This window comes from Leptopilina heterotoma, unplaced genomic scaffold, assembly GCF_015476425.1.
Source record: "Leptopilina heterotoma isolate Lh14 unplaced genomic scaffold, ASM1547642v1 Lhet_9, whole genome shotgun sequence".
Taxonomy (NCBI): Eukaryota; Metazoa; Arthropoda; class Insecta; order Hymenoptera; family Figitidae; genus Leptopilina; species Leptopilina heterotoma.
The window spans coordinates 1,594,225-1,620,892 of NW_025111193.1; the positions used below are offsets into that span (position 1 = coordinate 1,594,225).

The window sequence follows — 26,668 nt, forward strand, 5'->3', positions numbered from 1 at the left end:
AAGAAGAGAGGAGAGTGAGAAAGAAGAAGGGAGAAAGAGAGTGATAAAGATGGAGTAAAAGAAAAAGAGAGAGTGAGTGAGAAAGAGGAAGAATTATTAGTGATGGACATAAGATGAAAAAAGAGAGGCAAGGAAGTGAGAGTAGCAGTAGTAGTAGAAGCAGCAGTAGCAGAAGCGTCGGCGGCAGCAGCGGCATAGGACGTGTGACCCAATTTTTGCAAAGAGTTGAAGCCGCTGGCGGGGCACCCCACGGAAAATCCAGCGCTTTTCCGGATGCTACGTCACTGTGCATGGCGCGGCGTCGCGTGAGAATCGTTCCGTCAGTCGGGTCTCGGCTACCGTCAATACGACGGCGCTATCCTCGTTTAACTGTGGGGTTATGCGTGGCGTGCCGCCTCACAACATTTCCTTCTTTTTTTTTACACCGCACTGTTTTCCTTTTCACGTCCAATTGCCAAGTGTGTGCCGCTTACACGACTGAGAAAAGCGTGAGACGTATTTACCTGCGTCAGCCATTGAACCCACGAATCGGGTCACCCGGTTTTGTGCCGCTCGTGCGTTTCCTGTGTGTGAACTTTGACCCTGAACTCAGGGGTACATCACCTTGTGAGCAGTATGTTGTCAATAATCATTTTTTTCATTCTTTTACTTTCCAAATTCTTTTGGACCCTCTTCTCTTGTATTTTTTATATGTGTTTCTATTGGAGTTAGTCAATTTTTCTTTCCGCGGTGTTAAAAATTAAAAAAAAAACTAGACAAAAGCATTTTCATTTCGAAAGGAAGAAATTAAAATTAAATAAATTGAAATTAATTTTGAATAGGAGAAAAAAGAGTAATTCAAGGTGGGAAAGATTTTTTTCTTTTTTTTTTCTTCCCCTGCCCCGCGCTCTCTTCCTTCTTGGAATTGTTATTTCTCATTTTCTACAGGTGTTGCCGGCTCGATTGAAATTCAAATAAATAATTTTCTTTAAACTCGAAATGCAGAACTTGCGTACTGAGGGGTGGAAGGTCACGAGAAAATCTATCGACGGGCTCGTCGACATGAGCCGGGTTTTCAGCCACAAGCTTTTAATTTTTTTTTTTTAAATAATTTTTTTCCACTGGTTGTAATTTTTTTTCAGCTCCTTCTTCTTTTTTGCGAAATATATTTTATTTTTTTCGAATGTGTCGTTTGTGATAGTAGACATTCACTGATGTAAAGTGCTTTGAAGTCATCTGCACGCGATGTATAGCTCTTTTAGGTCCTCTCGAGTGTTGTTGCTCAGCATTGCAGAAGCCATTGAATTCTTTATTCGCACGTGATTAGTGTTCTCTTGAAACTTTGCTAAAGATAAACTGTCTTAGGGGGATTTTTTTTACAAAGAGAAAAGTGGGGGCCTCTGACTCTCAGACTCCACTCATCCTGATCATCGTCGTTTTCTTCTTCTTTTTTTTTTTGCAAAACATTTATTATCCAAACATACCTCAAAGGTTGTGATTGCAATTTTTTGCGCACGGGGAAAAATTGTTGTTTACAGAGAAAAATGTTGTTTATCTTCTGAAATGGTGTAGTTTTTAATACGCGGCAATTTTTAACGGATTAGGAAAATTTATTTACACAAAGTGGAATTTTTTAGCGGTAACGTTTTTGGAATCTTGTTTACTTGAGAATTAATTTAATTAACAGAAGACTTTTTTTCATGGGGAGAATTCTCTCCTGGAAATTTTCTGATTGTTCTCTTTACTATAATAATTGTACTCTTTACTACACTAATTGTAATATTTACTATAATAATTGTAATCTTTACTATACTAATTGTAATCTTTACTGATTGTAATCTATACTGATTGTATTTTTTTACAGTGAAAATTAAAGGCAGTATAGTAAAAATTAAAGTTAGTACAGTAAAGATTACAATCAGTATTGCAAGAATTGAAGTCAATACAGTAAAAAAAATAGAACGAGTGGAGTAAAGATGACAATATGTATAGTAAAAGTTAAGTCAATATAGTAAAGATTACGGTCAGTATAATAAAGATTACAGTCAGTTTGGTAAAAATTGCAATCAGTGTAATAAAAATTACAGTCAGTATAGTAAAGAATTACAGTCAGTACAGTAACGCTTAGAATCAGTGTAGTAAGAATTATAGTCAATACAGTTAGAAATACAAGTTAGTACAGTAGAAATTACAATCAGTATAGTAAAAATTACAAGTTAGTACAATAAAGATTACAATCAGTATAGTAAAAAAAATACAGGTTAGTACAGTTAAAATTACAATCACTACAGCAAAAATTACAGTTAGTACAGTAAATATTACAATCAGTATACTAATAATTACAGTTAATACAGTAAAGATTACAATTAGTACAGTAAAAATCAAAGTACACTAAAAAATACAGTTAGTATATTAAATTTTACAGCCACATTTAATCATAACAATAATTGCTCTATAAAAACTAAAAATTCTTATAATTATATGGAAATCTCTACCAATAAAATGGTAATAAACTCTTGATAACAATAATATTAGAAGAATAAAAGAGAGGAAAAAAAAGCTGTAATAAAAAGGCATACGTTGTTATACGCTTTAAGTAGTAAAGATATATACCTATACTCTTATACATATATACCTACAAAGAATTATATACCTACCTTGAAATTTAATGATTTTTTGAACACTCGCATTTAGTGTTAATGCCTTTGAAATCTATATAAAAAAAAGAGTACAACTGTAAAGACGCATAAAAAACTTGAAAGATATATAGAAACAGAAAACGATTGAGTACAGAGAGAAAGTTCATTGTTTGCCCAGAAAACTATAAATACAATTAGATTTTATAGTTTTCGTTCTCTCTCCTTATAACAAAAAATTTTATTTCTTTCGATTTAGAAAAAAAAATAAATAGAAAAAAATTTGGGTGCAAGGAACGAACAGAATTGAGTTTTTTTAGTTTTATAAAAATAAAGTAATGATCGTTATATATGTATATATATATATACAAGAGCAATATAGAATCGAGCAATTTTAGGTTTAAGCCCTTGAAGCGGATATCAACAAGTTTGACCAGAATATTCTCGTAATTTTTATGTCGGTAATTTATCTTACTGCTGATAAATGTTACTGTCATCACATAAATTTATTTCTCTTCTCGAAATTATTTCTATTGTCATACAAAAATGGGGAGGGCATTAAAATCTTTTTTATTACTCATTGTTTAATGCGTTAATTATTCGACAATTTTTAGTTGCGATCTTCCACCCTGAAGTAATATTAATTGAGAAAAATATTCGTTTATATAGAAATTCAAATATTATATTTATTATTATAAATATTATTATTAATATTATTATTAATATTATTATAAAAAAATAAAATAATAATAATGAGATATTTTTGGAATTAATAAAAAAGCAATAAATATATTAATAATAATAATAGTGTAATTATTAATAATTACTATTAACTATTTATAAATTATTATACAAAAATATTTTAATGTTAGTTTAAAATTATTAATTCATTATTTTTATTATTATTATTATTATTATTCTTTTATTATCTTATTATTATTATATTATTTTTATTATTATTTTATAGTAAATATTATTTACATTATATATTTAATTTCAAAAAATTTAATTAAGATTGATTAATACTAGCACAATTATAATAATTGTTTATTAACATATTTTTTTAAAATTCACATTAATTAATGAAGCAGAGAAAAAGACAGAAAAGTTTTGAATTTCAATTTAGCTGTTTTTATAAAGAGAGGAGGAAATTTTTATAGCTCATTATAGCACCCTAATTAAATACATTATCTATCAAAACTAATATTACAACAAATAATTATTCATTTACGATTCATAAAATAAAAATATTAATTAATTTGAATTAAAAAATGAAAAAGTAATAGCTGATTTAAGTTGAAAGTAAAAAGAAATCGCATAAAATTAATTAAATTGAATTGAAAGAAAAGTAAATAATTCAGACAAAATTAATTAAATTGATTTGAAAGTAAAAAAGGAGAATAAAAATAAATTGATAATGGTAAACAAATTTATTATAAATGGAAAATAAAATAAAAATTGATTCTAATTGAAGGTAAAAAAATAATTGCACAAAACTAATTAATTTATTAGACATTTCTTTTCTATTTAATATTTATATTCAATATTTTATTTCTATTCAATAAATTGTTTTTTATTATTCTTTATTTTTAGTTCTATTTTTTCCTATTTTCAATTCAATAATTCGTTTTTTTCAATTCTTTTTTTTTAATTTCAATTCAATTTAATTAATTTCTTTCAAATTACTTTCTATTTAATAAAAGAATCAGTAATTTTTTAAATGAATATGTAATTGAAATAAAATAATTAATTTGTATTGAAAGTAAGAAAAAATAATTTAAAAGAATTCGTTAAATTGAATTAAATGTAAAAAAAGGTATTGAGAAAAATAATTGAATTGAAAGTAAAAAGAAGATGCCAAAATAACAATATAGAATAATAAAAATATTTATAGAATTAACAGTAATTAAAAAAGATAATTAAATTCAATCAAAAATAAAGAAAAAGGGGAAAAAAGTAAAAATAAATAATAGTAGGGAATAAATTTATTGAAAACTGCATAAATGAAAATAATAAATAATAGTTAGAAACATTCATTACGTGAAATAGACAAAAAGAATAGAAAATAAATCTTAATTCTCTCTTTTTAGTTTTCTTTTCAAAATTTCAAAATTTTTTTAATAAAAAAATATGAAATTATAATATTTCAAGTGCAAATTGAAGATTGTCATTTTTAAACGAATTCAATGACATTATGACATATTTTTATATGTTCCTATATATCCGCGATGTTATTTGAAGATTTCACAGATAAATGTCAAATAAAAAGTTTTATTTGAGTCGAAGGCTCCGGTTTTTCGATGAAAGAACCCTTGGAAGTATTAGAGAGAGAGAGAGAGTGAGAGAGAGAGAGACTGCAAGAGAGAAAGAAAGAGAGAGAGAGAGGGTGGAGAAATGGTCTGCGACCCAATTTTTGTTGCATGCTTTTGTGCTCAGTTACTATCCTCGTCTCGTATAAATAATTTACAATAGCAGAAGAAAATTTAATTTCAACTTTTTCTATATATGCCCCTGTTAACATTAAATTTAATTGGAACTCGGGGATAATTCTTTATTATCAACGTACAGATTCAAGTTGAATGAACGTTTTGAAGAATAGAATAGAGGGAAAATTGCGAATTGGGGGGTGATAGGAAAAAAAAAATTTTCATTTGTTACAAATTTTTACAAGTCTATTTAATGTACACAATTATTTAACTCGTTATTTCTATTAAAAAATTTTATTTTATCCTGTCCAATTAAATTTTGTTCTTTAATACATTTCACATCAGAATCTGTTGTAGCAAAATAAAATTGGTTTCATATTTAATATTAAATTTCTTTTCTTTTTCCTTTTATGTAACGTGTGCGGATTTTATTTTTTGTTTTCCGTTATATATAATATAATGATAATTAAGTTTCAGAGTTTTTTTCGTTAAGGAAAGAAAAATAAAACTAATTTTTTCGTCCAAAGTATAAAACTTATTTTGGAAATATTCAAAACGAAGACAATTTTTTTTTTTTATTAACAAATTTTCTTTTTGTTAATGTAATAAAATGAGAAGAGTGTGATAAATTTTTGACATTATTATTTAAAAATATCATTTATCTTGATGAAATATGATATTTGTTGTAGATAAATAGATTAATGTTGGGGAAGAGAAAAAATATATATAAATTCTATAAAAATAGTGAATAAAGAGAATGTATATGGAAAAATGGATATAAATATCTCTAGAGGTGAGCTGGATTTTCTTTTGCTTTTTTCGAGAGATTTTTTCTTTTTTCTTCTTTTCTTCTTTTTTTTGAATTCAATCATCTATGAGTGTGTCTATCTAGCAAATGACAGTTTCTATCGTTTATTCGCGAGAATCCACGCAATATGAAACCAATTATATTTTTTTCTTTTTTTTGATAAACACACTAAAAGAAAAACTGGGGGCGCTTTTCAAAGCTGATGGGAAAAAAGAAAAATCGTAGGAAAAAGGAAAATCGAGGAAAAAAATATTCTTCTAATTTGAGATTTATAAATTCCATCGAAAAAAAATTCTAAATTCTCGTCTTTTTCTCTTTTTCTAAAAAAGAAGTTATATTCCAAATCAAACTAATTTTTTTAATTATAAATAATGTACATTTTTTTGTAACTTATTTATTAGTGATTTTTTCATTTAATTTATTAAAAGTAATAATAATTTTAAAGTTGCTAATAATAATATAATATTGAAATTAATAATAATAATATCAATATTAATAATTACTCTTATTATTATTATCATTTCTATATTTCATATATTTACTTTTTCTTTCAAATATTCATTATAATTTATTTAATTTTTCTTTAATGTATTTTTTGTACATTTTCGAAAATTGAATTGAAATTCAAAAATTGAGATGAACATTTCGAGAAATATTGTCGAAAAAATGTAAAAAGTAATTCAAAAATACAGAAACATATTGCTTATAATTTTTCTCATTTAGATTAATCTATACACTTTAATCATCACACTGGAAAATTATAATTTCCGAATTGTCATTTAAATTAAACAATAGATATAATATTCTCTTTGCGTGATTGAAAATTTAATTTCAATTTAACATTCGGGTATAATTAACTTTCAGAGGGATAGATCGATACATATATAGTTTATATCTAGGTATATAGAGAGAAATAATCCGAGATTTATAGAAATCAATTGTCGAAAATGATTTTCAAGCTTATAATGATTAAAGCATGCGAATGCAGTTTTTTTTTATTTGTCACGACTAAGTCAAAATGAGTTTTTAGAGCTTTTCAATTTTCTGTGTTTTTTTCCTATACGTTTATCTTCATCGTTTAATTCCACTTGGGTTTTTTTTTGTTTGTTTTCCTATTTGGCAATTTTAACGCGTTTATATTGTTAATTGTAAACAAAAATTGTTTCGTTTTTCGTATTCGTTTTTTTTTTTTTTTGAATTTTTATCTTCTTTTTCATTTTAAACTGAAAAAAATGTTGATATTTAGAAAATATTTGAAAATTACAGGGATCTTTTAATTTTATTATTTTTATTTAATTTGTAATTGTATTTAACAAAATTTTTTTTAATAACATTTTTAATCTTTACTTTAAATTGCAGTTTTAATTTGTAATTATATTTTAAATTACATTTCTAATCTTTACTTACATTTTTAATTTTTAATTACATTTTAAATTACATTTCCAATCTTTAATTACAATTTAAATTATATTTTTAATTTTTGATTAAAGTTTAAATTCATATAAAAATTTTCAATTTTGTCTATTTTGTTTATTCAAATAACTAAATAAATTTTACCAAACAACAATAATTTACTGTAAATTTAGTACATTTTAATTTTTACCAAAAGAATAAACAATGAGTTTCAATATTATTTTTGCACTGAATTTTTTTTTTTGCGGTACGAAAATATAATTACTTCGGTTTATTGATATTAGAAAAAATATTAGAAAAAAAAAGTTTAATTAAAATGAATCCTTAATAAGAGTTTTCTTTTTTCCTCTGATAAAAAACTGCGTATAATTATTGTTATAAGGATTGGAAATTTCAATTTAATATTGTTTCGAGAATCGAAGGAAAATATTTGCAGTATCTTGAAGAATGGGTTAAATGTGTGGATAGTGCTCTTCCAATTAGTTCGATAATCGATAATAATTGAGTTAAAATTATCTATGATGTCCAATCTGCCCTCCAGATTTTCCCATTCCACCGAAGCTTGTGTTGATTTAGTTAACCCCAAAGTTTTCTTTCTCAAGCAAACATTATTTGCGGTTAGAAACTTGGCCCAAAAAACAATTTTTTTTTACATTCATTTGCAATATTTGACGAGCCACTTTAATTAATCATCATTTTTATTTTGTAATTATTTTTATTATTTTCAATTCAATTTTTATTCGAATACGATTTTTTTCTATTTTTTCTAATAAAATCTGATTTTTGTATTTTTTCTCTAAAAATCAATATTTTTTCTGTTAAAATTAAAAAAAAATATTAAGAAAAAAATATTTCCTCCTCTCTTTATTAGACATTTTTGTAAAAGTTTCAAGTTTTCGAATAATTTTTTCTTTACTTAAAAGAGGTTTGTTTTATTAAAATTTCCATCGTCGATATTTAGTGATAATTATTACATTCGGACATATTTTTCAGTTTTCGGAGTTTTCGTGTTCTGGACAAAATGTAATAATTATTACTAAACAAAAATTTATTTTCCTATAGGGAAACTTTCTACAAATAAGTGTGGAAAAAAGAACTTTAAAGACTTTCTAGTTTGACAATCACTTTTGCCTTTCCTATGAATCTATTTATTATTGACTGATTAGAAAAATTTAGAACTCTAATATTTAAAACTAAACCTATGGAAAGAACACTCTAAAATTAACAGTAAAATTAATAAAATTAAAACAAAATTAATTATAAAATATAAAATAAAGGAAAACAAAAGAAAAGAATAGAAAACAATAGAAACAAAATCCATAAAATATAATAAACAAAGTAGTAAAAGAAAAAATCTTTATATCTCATTAAATATGATAAAATTCTAGGGAAAATAAAAAAGGTGCTTTCAAGGAACAATTAAAAATAAAATTTTTTTTCTGGTGAATAAAAACGGAAGAAAGTTCTTGTCGAAAAAATAGCGTGTTTCAATCAGAAGAAAGTTCGATGTTTATATAATGAATAATTTAATCTTGCGGTAATATAGCCAAACTGAAAAAAATTGAAAGAACATATTTACCCTCCCGTATATGCATTGAACAAAGATAAAACAATATTTAAAAAACCGGAAAGTTCGTTTTTCTCCAGCCAAAAATAAAACAAAACAAAAAGTTATAAAGCTTTGTTTCCGAATAAAAAAAAATGTCCATTGTTGTTTGGGTCAACGTATAATTGCTCGAGCATTTCCCACATCATGTACTTTTTTCCATATTGAAAATATTCTCGAAATTCCCAAACTATTGAAATTCGTAACAAAAAAAAAAAAAACATTTTTATTTCATTCTTTCGTAAAATTAAATCCCTGAAAATTTGTATTAAATAAATATGTTTCTATGTAGAAATTTTCTCCTTTTACAAAAGAAACTGCAGGAAAGGAAAAATTAATATAAAAGTCTGGAGGCGTTATATTTAAAATATATCCAAAAATTATAATTCTATAGTGAACCTCGAGAACTCTCTTTCTCTATATACGAAGTCGAGAGAATAGAATTTAAAATCCATAGCGTAGGAACTATATTTTACAACAATTGAATTTTTCAAAACTTATGACTACTTCTAATGCTATTGTCTATTCCAAATGTTCGATATCAGTGCAATAAAATAATTTCCGTAGATTGTGAATGTGACAAGTGTTAAAAATTTGAGAATATTTAAGGGAAATATTAAAAAATATTTGCATAAAAATATAGACATAGGAGTATAAATAAAAATTTGCATAAAAAGGCAAACAGAAACTTGCTTAAAACATAAACAAAGATTTAAGTCAGAAGATAAACAAAGATTTGCGTCAGAAGATAAGCAAAGATTTGCATCAAAATATAAACAAAGATTTGCATAAGAAGATAAACAAATATTTGCATTAAAATGCAAACAAACATTTGCATAAAAAGGTAAACAAACATTTGCGTTAAAAGATAAACAAAGATTTGAATCAAAACATAAAGAAACATTTGCATAAAATGCTAAATAAAGATTTGCATAAAAGTAGAAACAATACATAAAAGTATGAACCATACATAAAAGTTTAAACCAAAAAGAAAAGTATAAACAGCAAACAAAAGTATGAATAAAAAGTAAAAGCAGAAAAAAACAAGAGATCAAAATGAGAAATACAAAAAGTATTTTCTGATACTTCTGATACAATAAAAATAATGGATTTTGCCATCGGAAAAAGTCTCCTTATTGTGGAGGAGACTAAAAGTAAATGCAGAATTCTCCATAGGCGAGAGAAAAAATTTTATAAGAAGAAAGTATAGAACAAAATATGAGAGGTAAATAGCTCGAGAGTGCAGTGGCTAACCAATGAAGAGAATGGAACTTGCCGATAAATGCAATATCGATCGATAAGAAGGTGTTTCGAATTTCTTTTTCATCATACTTTGAGGAAGTACGAATCCAGCTACTCTGAAACAAAAAAAACAACGTACTTCCTCAAAACATTACTTCTAATAAGAAGAGTGATGATGTAAATCCAGGTCAGATTCAAAATTATCCGAAAAAGAACAAAGCCCCCCCCCAAAAAAAATACAAGACTATGTCAGATACTTTAAAAATACCCGAAAAATTGTAAATCTAAGAAGTAATTGTCTAAGAAGGAGGAGAAGAATAAAAAATAAAAATGTGAGGGAGAAACTTTATTGTGAACATTATTGTAGAGACCTATTTAGAATATTGAGAGAGTCGAGTGATAACGGAGTGAAAAATACGAAGACGATTATACAACATGTCGGAAGAAGGAAACAAACGGTGAATTTTAGTGAGAAACACCTTTTTTAAGGGGTGTGTGTGTTTTTTCGTTTTTTTGTGATAAAAAAGTGTTTTTCTTTTGTGGTGCCTGGTGTTGACGGCCCTGGATGTTTCGACGCTGAGGGGTGCTAGGGTGTCGAAGTGGGGGGCGCGTGGTGCCTGCCGTGCGCCGGCCGCGGCGGCGGTGGCGTCGGAGGGAAGGGAGGAGGTATTTCAACCTCCGATTCTCCCGAGATCACGAGGAAGCTTTCGTGCATTCAAAAACAACATCAACTACATCAAGTTGAACACCCTGTCACGAACATTCAACAGCGCGCCCCACTTAGTGACCTTGACGAGGACCTCGACGAACTTGAAGGCGAAAGAGATCGGCTACATAAGGAAGAGGATTATTCACGTGACGGTACAACACAGCATCGGTTGAGTCCAAGACTACACGATATTGAGGAGGAGGACGATGAAGAGGGTCGACACATCAAGGAGCGGTAAGTTTTTATTTGTATTTCTATTCTTTTGGTTTTACATTTCCTGAAAATTAAATTTACCTTGGGGATGATAAGGATTCTTTGTTTGGGAAACTTGTTTCTGGGGATGATTTATTCTTGTTGAGAAATTTATTGAAATCGGTAGGATTTTGGGTTTATTTCCAAGTAGAAGTCGGGACTTTTTTCAAGGCGAACGTTAGAAATCGGGAGAATAAATCGGAACTTTAGCTAGACAAACGGTTAAAAAATAGTAGAAATCGGGACTTTTTTGACGCAAACGTTCGAAATCGGGGACTTCTCAAGACGAACGGTCGAATTTCGTGTCGGAATCGGGACTTTTGCTAGTTGAATAGTTGAATATTCAGTAGAAATCGGGACGTTTTCGATGCGATAGTTAGAAATCGGGAATTTTGTAACAAAAATGATCGAACTGGAAAATGAGATCAGAACTTGAGCTATTTGAATAGTTCTTGAATAGTTGAATAATTAGTAGAAATCGGGGTTTTTTTGACGCGAACATAAGAAATCGGAGATTTCGTAAGATGATCGTCCGAACAGAGAGTAGAGATCGGGAATATCGCTTGTTGAACAATTGAATAATTAGTAGAAATCGGGAAAAGAAATCGGGGATTTCGCAAGACGAATAGTCGGATCGTGAATAAAGATCGATACTTTTGATGATTGAATAATCAAATTGCAATAGAAATCGGGCGATTTTTAAGTCAAGCGTCCTAGATCGGAAGTAGAAATCGGGGCCTCTACATGACGAACGGTCAAATTGGATGTAGCATTTGGAGGTTCAGCTTGTGGTATAGTTAAATCCGTAGTAGAAATCGGTATATTTTCGCGACGAGTGTTACAAATCGGGAGTAGAAATCGGGTCTTTTCGTGGCGAATGATACAAATCGGAGATTTCGAAAAACGAACAGTGGAAATCGGGATTGAAATTCAAGATTATAGCAGAAATCGGGAATGATTCTTTAAGGCGAACATTACAAATCGTAAGAAGAAATCGGAGATTTCGCAGGATGAACAGTTGAATTCGGAATCGGAAATTAAAGATCGGGACTTGTGCTAGTTGAACAATTAAATTGGTTGCAGTAATCGGGATATTTACGTTTCGACGCGAGCATTCCAGATCGCAAGTTGAAATTGGAGATCACGTAAAACGAACTGTCAAATTGAGAACAGAAATCGGAGATTTTATTATACAAAAGAATTGATTAGAATTCGGGACTTTTTCGAGATTAGCATACCGAATGGGAAGCAGAAATCGGGACCTTTTCGAGTCGATCGTTTTAAAATCGGAACCAGAAATCGTCGATTTCGCAAGACGAAAGTAAAGAAACGGTGATTTTGCAAGACGGACTTTTAAATTCTGACGAAATCGGGACTTTATCGAATCGATCATTGAAATCAGAAGAAATCGCGAATTCCGATCAAGATACCGTCAACCAAGAAGCGAGAATCGGTTACTTTGTGAGACGAACTGTCAAATTGGGAACAAAAATCGTAAATAGTGCAACTCGAGCGATGGAATCGGGCATTCGCAGCGTGGCTTTGGTAGCCTTCGGCTATGAGTTAGAAAAGGAAGGACGATACGAAAGACGTAACCAAGGACGGACGAAGCAATTAAACACCGGTTTCTTCCAAAACGTAAATAGATTTATTTTCTTTAATTTATTTTCCTTACATAATCATAAATTCGGTAAATAAATTTCACAAATTCAATCAATATTTTAAATTTAGAGTTTAAAGTTCACGACTACTGTGTATCGATAAAAGAAAAGAGTCTTGGAAAAAGAAATGTGAGAAACAAGTAGTGAATTTATTTTCAGGAAGTGTATTGTATTTTTTTCCCTCGTTATCAAAGTTAATAAAAGGCGAAACTCAAATTGACCCCCTTTTTCGTCGATATAGACTGTAGAGATCATCACACCAAGATGAAAATAGCAAAAGGCGATAATAGTCTGTTAAATTAACAAGGGACATTTGCTATGGGTGATATAGGGCCAAGGGCAAGAAATATAGATCTCTCACTCTCTCTATCTCTCTCTATCTCCTTCTCTCTTTCAATATCTATTTCCTCGATCCCTTATATATCGAAGTCAGAGAGACTAAAGTATAAGTTGTAATATCTACACGATATATAAAGCACAGAACATAATATTCGAATGGTGAAGAGATAGAAATGTAGACTGTAAAGCGAATTGAACGTCAAATCCGTTGGCTCTCTCACTCTCTTCTTCTCTCTCTCTTGAAACTCGCTCACACAATGCAAATGTCATGGGAATTCAATCAGTTGCAGACACTCTAGCAATTCCAATTCCTTCAGTTCTGACAGTTTATTTGTTTTTTAAAAAATAATTTTTATAATCAACATTCATCAAGCTTGTTGTTGGTAACAAAGTAAAAATTTAATGGTAAATAATGTTTGTTTTCGTTTTTCTTTGCAATGAACGTGCGTCAGAAAGGGATAATATAATATTGAGGTATTATAAGATTGGACCATTGGTGGGACAATATTAACTCAAGATTGAGGTAGAGACTAGAGATTGAGATATCAATTTTGAGCTTTGAATTTTATCGAAATCAATTAGAAGAGAAGTTAATTTTGGTTTCCTTCCTTTGGTTAGATTTTAATTTCGCGCCGGTGTGATTCTATGACGCGTACGACAGAGGGCGACAAAGATCGTTGCTCATAATCGAAATGTAATTAAAAGGGTACAGGTAACTGCATATATGCTGTACTTCCGGTTTGCATATCTTTTTGAAAGCAGTGGCATTTCTATCACAATATTATTCGTTCGCGACTATGATAAATAAATTTGACACGAACTAATAACATAATGGTAGAAATGCCAGAGCTTTCAAAACATATGCAAACCGGAAGGGCAGCATATAAGCAGTTATTAATTACTAATTAATAACTACGAATATTAATATTATTATATATTTTATCTATTTATTATTATTACTCTGAATTGTAATTATTATTATTTGCTTTATAGTTATATACAGCTATAAAAAGAAATAAACTTATTTTTATTATTATTATTTTATTTCTAACAATTTATATTCTTTCTATTATAATTATTTATTATTACTTAATTATGAATATTAAAATTAGAAATTAATTAAAATAAATAGAATCTTGTGGAAGTTTCTTACACCCCCCGTGCACTGAATCTCGATTATGAGCAACGATCTTTGTCGCCCTCTGTAGGAGGCGTCATTGAATTACAATTGGCGCGAAATTCAAATCTAACGAAAGCAAGAAAACAAATTTGATCTCTTTATTAGTTAATTATTAATATTAATACTCATTATTAATTAATTAATTAATTAGGTAAATTTTATTCATGTTCAAAAATTGTTTTTTGAAAATTTTATTCTTGATCAAAATTGTTTTATTGAAAATTCTATTCTTGATCAAAATTTCTTTTTTGAAAATATATTCTTGGAGAAAAATTATTTTTCGAAAATTATAATTTTGAGTCAATATTGAAATAACAATTGAGCCTTGGAATACCTAATATATAATCGAAAGTATTGGGAACAGTTTGAAGTAAATAATTTTTCTTCTTTATGAAACAATTGTTCCCTAACAAAAAGTGTTTGAACTTTTCTGCTAAATAGCAAAAGAATACAAAAAGTATTTGAAAGGGGAATTTTTTTTCTAAATAGCAAAAAAATTCCTCTTACAAATACTTTTTGTTTTTTTTTTTTTTTGCTCTTGGAAATACTTTTTTGTTTGGGAACAATTGTTTCGTTTATATTGTCCAGTATTAATTATTTAATCAATGGAATAATATCGTGTATGAGTTGATTGCAATTATATATTTTAGTTACATAAATAAGGGGACACACACACGTGTGGGTGTAGCGCTAGAAACGGAGTAGTTTCCATATTGCTTGTTTAGGGCTGATTACTATAAGGTTCAATAGTTCAAATTAGCTGCCGTGATGTCATTATATCCGTAGTTAAATGCGTGTCAGGTTATTGCAAACTATTTGGTTATGAGAATCATAATAGACTGATTATTGTTGACCAAATTACATACATGCAGTATAAATTATGGTCTGGTTTTCAATTGAAGGATACCTAATAAAATGACACGCAATGTTATTATAAGAACGTTATTTCTATTTGATAAAATTCATTCTATGAAAATAAATCTATTTTACTGTACGATAGGATATTTTTGTTACTGTATTTTTTTTAAATTTTAATATTTTTTTTAAAATTATATTATTTTAATATTTAGATATTTCGGTATTTTATTTTAGTAGTTCAGTATTTTTAGTAGGTATTTCATTTCAGTAGTTCAGTACATTTAGCAGGTATTTTATTTTAGTAAAATTTTTTACTATTCTATCATTTTTTTATTAAATATTTTATTTTAGTCTTTTAGTATTTTCAGCGCGTACTTTATTTCAGATTTTTAAAATGTTTTTTCCAGTCTTTTTAGTAGGTTTTTATTTTTAAATATTTTTACTATTTTAGTATTTTTTATTTGATATTTTATTTCAGTCTTTTTATATTTTTAAAAACATTTCATTTTACTATCTCTATTTTAGTATATTTAAAGTATTTTTTATTAGGTTTTTTAATTTAATAATATTTTACAATAAGTATTTTCTGTTACATATTCTTTTTTTTTCTTTTAATATTTTTTAGTAAGTACTTTGATTTAGTATTTTTTATTTGATTTTTGATATTTTTATTGGATTTTTAGTATTTATTAATATATTTTTAGTAGGTATTTAAATTTAGTCTTTTAGCAAGTACATTATTTGAGTACTTTTCATTTGATTCTTGCCAGTTTTCATATATTTTTGGTATTTATTATTTGATTTTAAGTATTTATTGAAGTATTTTAGAAGATAATTTAATGTAATAATTTTGCAGTTTTTAATAAATTTAAATAGTTTTTTAGTATTTCTATATTTTTTATTGTATTTTGTTCTAGTATTTGTTTTTCAGAATATTTTTGGTGGATTTCTTAATAATCTTGAAAAGTTTCCAGTAGTTTTTTTTAGTATTATTTAATTATTTTAAGTATTTTTTAGTATATTCAATATTTCTTGGTAAAACATAATTTTTTTTAGTATTTTAATATTTTTAGTAGGTACTTTACTTAAGTAACTTTTGTATGATTTTTTGTATTTTTAAAAGTATGTTTCAGTAGGTATTTTATTTAAGTATTTTTTTACTATTTTAGTATTTCTTATTAGATTTTTTAATATCGACTTTTAATATTTTTAGTAGATACTTTATTGTAGTATTTTTTATTTTTAGTAATTTTTAATAATTTTGAGTAGTTTTCATAATAGTCTTGAGTAATTTTTAGCAGTTTCTTAGTATTATTTTAAGTATTTTTTTAGTATTTCAATATTTTTTTAGCAAATATTTTATTTTAGTATTTTTTTTTACTATTTTAGTATTTTTAATTAGATATTTTATTTTAGTATTTTTAGTAGGTATTTGCTTTTAGTATTTTGTTTAGATATTGTATTTTAGTCTATTATTATTTTTATAGTAGGTATTATATTTTAGTATTTTTTTAATTTTTAGTAGCTTTTAATAATTTTGAGTAGTTTTCTTAATAGTTTTTAGTAATTTTTAGCAGTTTGATAGTAATATTTTAAGTATTTTTTTGGAAGCAGATATTTTTTTTAGTAGTTTATCAGCAGTTTTGATAAATTTTTTACACTGAAAAAAAAATTTATTTGATTCAAATAACCGATTAATTGACTATTATCAATTAAATATTTAAATGAATCAAATAATATTTATTGGAATCAATTAAATGGTATTTGAATGAATAATTTCAGTATTTGAAGCAAATACCATTTAATTGACTCCAATAAATATTACTTGATTCAAGTAAATATTTAATTGATAATAGTCAATTAATCGGTTATTTGAATCAATTAAATTTTTTTTCAGTGTAGTAGTATTAGTAGTATATTTTTTTAGAATTTCAATATTTTATGATCCTAAAGTTCTGAACGTTCAAATGAACGAAATTTATTTATTGTCTTCTTTAATTTAAATATTTATTACAATAATTTTTTGTCGATATAAAATAAATGAAATATAAAGTTTCTAAGTGTGAAATTTAAGTTTTTAATTTTTATTGCAAACAATAAATTATAAAAACATTTCTAATAAAAAGTGTTTCGTTCATTTGAACGTTCAAAACTTGTGGATCATAATATTTTATGTAGCAGGTATTTTATTAGTTTTTTACTAACTTTTTAATAGTTTTTAGTATTCTTTAAAATATTTGGTAGTATTTTTTAATGGTAGTTTTTAGTATTTTGTAAAATAGTCTTTAGTATTTTTTAAAAGTTCTTCGTATCTTTTTGAATACTTTTTAGTAATTTTTAAAATAGTTTTCAGTACTTTTTGAAATATTTTTTATCATTTTAGTATTTTTTAAAATTCCTTTTAGTATTTTTCTTCTTATTATTTATTTATTATTATTACTTATTTAAAAAATATCAAATATGAAATGAAAAATACTAAAATAATACTTTTCTCAGTTCCTACTTAATTTTCAATTTATTTTAAGTTTTATTACAATTCTATCGTCATGATTTCGTATAAAATGAACCCATTTTATCCACAAGTTTTTAAAAACTTCTTTTTTCCTATAAATATAATTATGATAGAGTTTTTTCCAGATTTAGAAAACTGTTTTTTTTAAGAGCAGGTGTTAAAAAAAGTTGTCGAATGAAGTATATAAGTATCCGTAAAACAATACTTCTGGAATATCCCATTTAATGTTTTATATCATTTCCTGTATATTTCTCGGATTGAAGTTTCAATTGAATTTCTGAAAGTTATTGGAAAACAATAATGAGCTTTTGTAATAGTGTTACTCAAAATTTGATTTGTCTACGCACTATGGGGATAGTTTGTATTCTTCTTTTTTTTCTGTGTTATTAAATTACCGGACGATAAATGAACTCGATACTTGTATTATTGGAAAAAAAGGATTTCTTCCTCTTCTTCGAATTTTGTTTTGGAAAATACTTTCTAATAACTTTAGAGAAAGAAGTAAAACTATTAATCAAACTTCTTGATTTCATTTATTCGATTGTAGAATAATGTTCGCAAGTTGTTTTTTATTATTTTTTCGTTATTATTTCTTTATTATTTTTTAATTATTTTCTTATTAATGTTTTGTTATTTCGTTGGTATTATTTCTTTATTATCTATTTTATTAATTTTTTATTATTCTTTTGTTATTTTTTTATTAATTATTATATTTCGGTTCTTTCTTATTTGTTTGCTACTTTTTTTTATTATTGTACAATTTGAAATCAAAATTCGGTGAATATTTTTAGAATATTTGTGATTAATTTTTTTCTAAAGAGGGAAAATAATCAATGGTCTGAATTTTTGTGAAAGCTCAATAAGTTTCTTTTTATCAATAAAATATATATTTCCGGGTTTGTTTTTTCTCTTTCATATATAAGCGTTTTGCTGTGCTTTGGATTTCAGGTAGTGATTTACTATTTCCTTTTTGAAGAAAATGCGGTGTGTTTAAGAGTGATTTTACGAGCAAACGTTTGATTTATTTTTATAGCCAAGTTGGTGATATAATATTGAGCTAGGCTCAAAATGCTTCTCTTTAGCAAAGTTGTTTGAAAAAAGAAAGGAAATATTTTTATATAAATAGCCGAAAAATCTTGTTCATTTCTAATGAAAATATTCTGTCCATAAAAAATATTTTTTGTTTCTTATTTTTCCCTTTGTTTTTATATTCTCATTTTTTATTTAACTTATTTTTTAATTTTTTTACTTACATTTTTATTTATTAATTATTTTTGCTATTTTTATTTATTATTTATTTTATTTATTAACTTTTTATTTGACTTTTTTTTATCGATTTTATAATTTTTTAAATTGTGAAACTTTTTTTCGTTCTGCTTATTTGATTTCTATTTTGCTTTCAAGAGATATATAGAATTTTGATAAATGAAAATAAAATTTATATTATATTTATAACATATTCACACTATGTCGAGTGTTTATTTCACAATTTATGACATGGAAGAAAAAAATTATTCCTGTGCCAACGGATGTTTGCGACAGTCAGAAATTCAAAATTAGGAGAGAGAGAAAAAAGTATTAGAGCGTGAGGAAATACAATTATTTGATTAATTTATAGAGGAAGTTATTTTTTTTCTGAAAAAATGTTAATCTGTAGGAATAAATTAGTTTTTCGTTAAATTAATTTTTTATCTTTGTTTATTGTATTTAGAATATTTTTCGAAATAGGAATATTTTAAAAAAGTTGATATTAATTAATTAAATTTAATATTTAATTATTAACAAGCGTCGACACTAAAACTTCAGGGACATAATAATAGTAATTATTGAACTAATTAATTTAATTTACCGTCGGGTCAACAATAGAAAATATATTTGGAAAATATTTTAAATATAAAATATTTGTTATTTTCTATAAAATATAAAATGCTAAAAATATTTTGAAAGCAATTCATCTAATTCATGGAAATGAACATATACGAATTTTATGCGACTTTTATAATTAATAGTCTTTTGCGAATAACGCAATTTGCCGGGAATTATAATAATTTAAAAACACGCTTGAAAATTAATAATCTTCTCATTAATGATGATAATCCAACTTTACAACATGTATGTAAGGTCATATCTCGTATAAATTTGGTTGACTTCCAAATAATTTGATCACATGCCAAACAATTTGCAATTCCTTATTAAATGCGATTATCCCTTTTGTTAACTCTTTTCAATTAGAGAATAATTATTCTTTCATTAACGGAGTTTTTTTTAATTTTTTTAATTTGCAGATGTATTTTTTTTTTTTTTACTTTGCTCGTTAAAAAACTCTTCTTTTTTTTAATTTGCAAAAGATTTTTTTTTATTTGTAGAAGAATTTTTTTGCTAACTTCTGTTTTTTTTAAATTGCAAAAGAATTTTTTTTTGTTTACAATATGATACTTTTTGTTTGCAATTGAATTCTTTTTATTTGCAAACAAGGTATTTTTGATCCCAAACAAATTTTTTTTTTGCAAAAGAATTTTTTTCGTTTACAATGGAATTACTTTGTTAGCAAATAAGAATTTTTGTTTGCAATATAATTTTTTTATTAGCAAACGAATTTTTTTGTTAATATTAGAATTCTTTGGGATAAAAACGAATTTTTTTTGTTCAAAAAAGTTATTTTTTGTTTGCAAAAGAAATTTTTTTGTTTAGAAAAGAATTACTTTGTTTGCAAAAGAATTGTTTTGTTGGCAAAATGATTTTTTGTTCACAATAAGAATTTTTCCTTTCTCGTCTAGAAAAGAATTTTTTCCTCAAATCAAAAATTTCCTTTCAAAAACTTGAAACGAAAAATTTAATTCAATTGAAACTTTCATTGAAAGTTTGGAAAGGGATATTTTCTATTTTCAATTGACTAATTCTCGTAAAGGAGTAAATTTCATTGTCTTGGAAATAATATTAGATTTCTTTGTATATAGAATCTCAGGGGTAATTTTGGTGTGAATTGTTCACCTTCACACACAGACATAGAAACATTTTTGTGCGATAAGAGTTTTACCCTTGTCGACCGTTTCGTCTCGAGGAAAAGTGGAGAAAATTGAGTTTTGCCTTTTTTTCGATAAGAAAAAATGAGTTGGAAAGTAAAAATTGAAAAAGTCGAAATGAGAATTATTTATTTTTTTGTGAAAATGTATATTTAATGGAATGTGAATTTTGCAGACCTTATCAGAAAAAATCACCTACACCAAGTGGTGGTGGAGGAAGTAGATCCGGTTGGCGTTCACGAAGAAGTGTTACAACTGCAGGTGCACCAGCGCATCAACATCACGTAATTGCAACTGCTTCCGCAACGGCTCAGGCCAGGATGCAGGCCGAGCAAGGAAGCATTGGCGAACTCAGAGGATATCATAATCTACGTTCCCGGCGGCATACTTTGGCGAATGTTCGGTGAGTCTTTGTTATCTTTTTTTTTCTTTTGCTGCTACTTTAGAATGTGGAATTTTTTTTATAAAAAAACATTTGCTATGAGAAAGAAAATTATTATTTTGAACACAGAGAGTAGTTTTTATTAGTGTTAAATTTTTCGTTTTTTTTAATTTCGCGCCAGTGTAGTTCATTAAATTGCCGCCTAGACGGCATGAAAATTTGCTCACAAACGAAGTGAAGCAAATCATATAATGCCTATGATGAAAAATAGTTTTGTTTCCGTTATAAAATAAATAATATTATAATATTATATTAGAATATTATATTATAATGTTATTATAAATTGCAATTTATAAATAAATTGTAAATTCTTATTAATGGATAAAATTAAAGAAAATAAAGTTGGGGAAAAATAGATTATTTTATTTACATATTTTATACTAATCTATATTGTTTTCTTTTTTGCGTTTATTTATTTATAGAAATTGTTAATTGCTTTTTTTTATTTACTTTTACTGATTTTCATTTATTTTATTTATTTCATCGTCGTAAAAATTATTAAATAATTAGGAATACAAATAAATATTTTTTCGACAATTTTATTATTTTCTATTATTATCAACTGAATAATAAATAAATTTTTTGCAATCTACCATTTTCCTTAACGATTGTGAATTGAAATTATTTATTATTTAAATGAGCCTCCATATTGACACTATGTACAATTTGTTTCAATAATTAGTCATTGAAATTATATCTATTTACCTTTAATAGATACAATTAATTTGGTTTATCAATAACAGATCTTTAAACTAACATTTATTATTATTAATTGTTAACTTAATATTTAATATAATAATTATATAATTACATAATAAGTTAAAATTATATAATAATAATTTAAAGATTTAAATAAATTAATAATGTATTTATTAATTAATAATTCATTAGTTTATTTATTTTTTTCTCATTCATAACATTATTATTCCAAAGTTTTATTTGTTTAATCATTTTTTGAATCTAAATAATTAAAAGTATCAATATAACTTCTATTTAAAACCAATTGAAACGTAAAAGTTTATATTTCAATTAGAAAATATTTTTATTATAAATAATTTAAGTTTGATATTTTTTCTAAGTTAGAAATAATTGTTACTACAATTGTTTTAAATTAGAATTGATTACTTATCAATGCAATTATTTTTAATTCTAATGAATTGTAACTACAATTATTTTGATAATTTTGAAATTAATTTAAAATACAGTTGATTTAAATTAGCAGTAATTGAATTTTCAATATATTTCTACTGTAAATAATATAATCTTTAATTTATTTCAATTGAAAATAATTGAATCTTCATTTTATTCATTTTATTAATTGAAATAAGTACAATTGATTTCAATTGGATATAATTAAAATTATAATTAATTTCAATTGCAAATAATTTAAATTACAATTGATTTCAATTGAAAATAATTGAAAAATCAATTAATTTCAATTATAAATAATTGAAATTACAATTGATTTGAATTGAAAAGAATAGAAATTACAATTTATTTTAATTGAAAATAAGTGAAATTACAATTTATTTCAATTATGAATATTTAAATCTACCTTTGGTTTCAAGTATACTAATTTAAACTACAATTAACTTAAATTATAAATAATTAAAATTAATATTTTTTAGTAAAAAATAATTTCGCTTTTTAACTGGAAGTAATTGACATTACAAATATTTTTAATAAAAAGTAATTGAAACTACTTTTATTTACGCAGTTATAATTTATTAAAAGAACTAATATACAAATTGTTTCAAAACTAAAAAAAAATTAAATTCACATTTTATCTGATACTACAATTACATACATTTTTAATTATCGAACTCCAAATAGAGTGCGTTTTAGTACTAATTCCTAAAATTTTTTTTTAGACCATTTTTTTAGACTTATTTAAATATTTTTCAAGTACTATCTTATTAGTTTATGTTTATTCTTTTCTGTACAATTTTTTCGAGTTCTTTTTAAAGCAATTTTTTTTTAAATTACATTTTTACTTAGTCCATATCCTTGTTCAATTTTCTGAGTAATTTTCAAAATTCCTTTTTCTTAATATGCATTTAATATTTTTTATATAGGTATTTTTTATATTCAATTTTTTAATTTATTTCATAAATTAATTTTATAAATTAATTTTTTAAATTCACTTGATAAATTTGTTGTTTTAAATTTACTTTAAACATTTATTTTTTGAATTCACTTTATAATATTTTTTAAATTCACTTTATAAATTTTTTTTAAAATACATTTTATAAATTTAGTTTTTAAATTTATTTTTAAGCTCCTTGTTTGTTTTCTTAATTTAAAAAATGTCTTCCAAGCTTATTTTTGCACAATTTATTTTCTTGAGTTTCCCTTATCTTCTTTTTCAAATTCTTTTTTTTAAATTTCTTTTTATTACTTTTTATTTCTTTTGATATTTTGAAAAATGGTTTTTTTTTATAAATGTAGTTGTATAATATTTTGTAATTGTATTTGTTTTACCATTTTTTTGAAATTAATTTTTTACTATTAAATTTTTACAAGTTACAATATGGACGACGTGGGAGGGTTGATAAATTTCACTTCAATTTGTAATTTGTAGACTTTATTCACCTTCAAGTTGTCTTATTCATTGTGCGCTTAATCTGAATCGTCACAGTGACAGCTGCGGTTTTTCTCAATTTTAAATTGCTTTTCTCCTTCTGATAACTTCTTGCCACTCGTTGAATTACTTTTTTCACATATACAATCAGAATCAATATCGGAAAAAATTAAATTTCCACTTCTCTTTTTATTAATATTTTTCACTTTGTTCTGATTATTAATATTCTTATTGTTGCCTTGAATATTAATGTTTCTGTTACTGCTTTGATTATTATTTTTGTTACTTTGGATATTGTTTTTATTACTTTGAACATTATTTTTATAACTTTGAACATTGTTTTTATTACTATTTTGAATATTATTTCGAAAACTATTATTTTTGTTACTATTTTGAATATCAATAGTTTTAGTGTTGTTTTCTCGATTACATTCCTGGGAACATTGAATAATTTTTCCTTGAGGCTTCTTTACTTTTGACTTTTGCCTTTTATCACCCGAGTTGTTTTTATTCTTAATTAATTTTTCAAGACAGTTCGGGTCACTTTTTTCAAACGTTGGCGTGTAAAACTTTTTATTAAAGTGCAAATTAATCATCGTCGTCGTTCTCGTCACATCATCATCATCATCATCATCATGATTCTCAATAGTTTCTCGTGAAATTGATTTAGCAAAGGCCTTGCCACGGTAAAATTGTTTTCCCACTTCGCGTTTCTCAATTGTTTCCTCTGTTTGAAATTTCGAATTAGAATTTTCCTGCCGTCGCCTGCAACTACAACATGTATTGATTTCTGATTGGAAACCTATTAGTTTCTGTGTTAATGTTGATGCTTGAATGTGACAAAAACTTCCATTGTCAATGACATCGTTGCTGCTAATATTTGTTGAAATGAATTTTTTACATATGTCACATGTGAATTCTTTTGCTTTGAGATTTCTTTCTTCTTTCCTCGTGTCACTTGATTTATTATTTATATTTAACGAGGACATAAACCCTTGTTGGTTGCTTTTTATTTCTCCCTTGTGAGTTGATTGTTTACGAATTTTTTTCCTCTCTGTTTGCTGTCCAACACTTACTACAGTCCCTGTTGATTCATCTTTTACTTTAATTACTGACAATTTTTTTCTGTTTTTTGATAATTCAGAGTTTTCTCCTTGAGAGTTTTGAGAAATTTGGTCAGATCTTTTGGACATTGATCCTCTCACGATGTAGCATGTAATTTTTGGACGGAGTTTTGATGGTCTCTTGGATTTCTGTTTTGATAAGATTTGAAAATTTTAGTAGAATTTTGGAAAAAATTAGATAATTTTTGTTAGTAGTAAAATAAATAATAAAGTAATAAATATAGGTAGAGGATGGTAAAAAGGCCATTTGGGTTTTAATAATAAATAAATAAATTTTTTTTTTGTGAAGTTTTCTTCATATTTGAAATTAATAGTTAATTTTTTCTCGGGAGAAAGTAATTTTTTAATATTTAAAAATAATACTTGCCCCGTTTGAACAAATGCATATTGATTCTTGGCTTTCATCTGCTTTATCTCTCAGTGTTATTTTTGTATCTATTGATTCTGATTTCGTCTCTCTTGGTTTATCCTGAAATTTCAGTTAAATATTTGTCAATCAATATATTATTTTTCAATTTTGAAAATGTCATTAATTTTTAAGTTCCATTGGAGTTTTATTTTTTAATTGCCGACGAGTATTTTTAGTTTTATACAAGAGAAAAGAATAAAGGAACTTTTACTATATTTTTATATAGTAAAACCTAAATTTTCTCTAAAATTTCTACAAACTTCTGAGGCAACTTTAACTATTTTGTAAAAGTAATTTTACTATTTTTTCTATTATTAGCTTCGAAATACTTTGAAATTATTTAAACTACTAATCTCAGTGTAAATTTTACTTTTTCCGAACTAAATTTTAGTAACTACAAAAATTTACTCCAGAATTAGTAAAATTTGCTAGAAATGTGCAAAAAAGTGGAGAAACTAATGAAAATTAATTTTAAATAGAAATTTTACAATTTACTCGAGAATTAGTAAAAATTGTGCTAAAATGAACGAAATTTTACTATTTCCACAGTTAATTTTTAGATAAAGGTTTTCAAATTTTCTTTGAATACATAGTTTAATTTGTTATTAAATATTAGGCATTATTTGCAGAATAAATTTTACTATTTTTAAAGTAAATTTTTCTAATTCTTTATATAGAAATTTTCTTCAAAAACAGTAAAATTTATTCTGAAACTAATGATTTTTAATAGTAAACTTTACTATTCTTAGAGGAATTTTTGTTTAAGTCCGAAGTAAATTTGACTAAATTTGGCTAAAATTTAAGTTACTTTTAAAGTAAATTTTTCAGATTCTTATAAAAAAAATTTCTTCAGAAATAGTAAAATTTATTCTAAAAATAACAATTTTTAGTAGTAAATTTTACTAATCTAGAAATAAATTTTATTGATTTCAATGTAAATTTTAATTTTCTCGAACTAAATTTTAGTATAAAAACGAGTAATGTATAAAGATTTACTCCAGAATTAGTAAAATTTGTTAAAAATGTGCAAAAAAGTGGAAAAACTAATGAAAATTAATTTTAAATAGAAATTTTACAATTTACTCGGGAATTAGTAAAAATTGTGCTAAAAGTGTAGAAAAATTATTTCTAAGTCCGAAGTAAATTTTACTAATTTTTACTAAATGTTTACTAATTTAATTCGGATATAATAACTATATGAAAAATAGCATTCATTGTCATCTCTAAAGTTATAATTGACAAATTTATAAATTATTAGTAATAAGTAGTTTTAATTTATTATTTAATAGAAATTACTATTTGTTTTCATTTTGTTATAATAATTCAAGTATAAAGTTTTTTTTTTTCTGTTTCAGGTGAGTTAAACAATTCTTTCCTGTCGAGTTTATTTCGTAAGTAAATATATATTAAAATGTGTATATTTATATAATTAAAATAATTATATAAATTATAATTATTATAATTAATA

At 25.3% G+C, this 26,668-nt stretch overlaps 2 protein-coding genes across 5 annotated transcripts; both read left to right on the forward strand.

The window, feature by feature from the left end:
- LOC122511718 lies at positions 1-10,723 on the forward strand. 4 transcript variants are annotated; one of them, XM_043627142.1, is made up of 2 exons: positions 1-613; positions 8,256-10,723. In XM_043627142.1, exons 1-2 carry the CDS (start codon positions 114-116, stop codon positions 8,287-8,289), a joined length of 534 nt encoding a protein of 177 aa, XP_043483077.1. In that variant the 5' UTR covers positions 1-113; the 3' UTR covers positions 8,290-10,723. The 4 variants fall into 4 exon arrangements, with proteins under 4 accessions (XP_043483077.1, XP_043483078.1, XP_043483075.1 ...); XM_043627143.1 differs by having other exon boundaries at positions 8,325-10,723; XM_043627140.1 differs by having other exon boundaries at positions 8,651-10,723.
- Positions 10,357-26,658, forward strand: LOC122511724. The gene is made up of 5 exons (XM_043627154.1): positions 10,357-10,388; positions 10,478-10,568; positions 10,701-11,053; positions 20,820-21,047; positions 26,556-26,658. Exons 1-5 carry the CDS (start codon positions 10,357-10,359, stop codon positions 26,557-26,559), a joined length of 708 nt encoding a protein of 235 aa, XP_043483089.1. The 3' UTR covers positions 26,560-26,658.
- Positions 26,659-26,668: the final 10 nt, after the last annotated feature.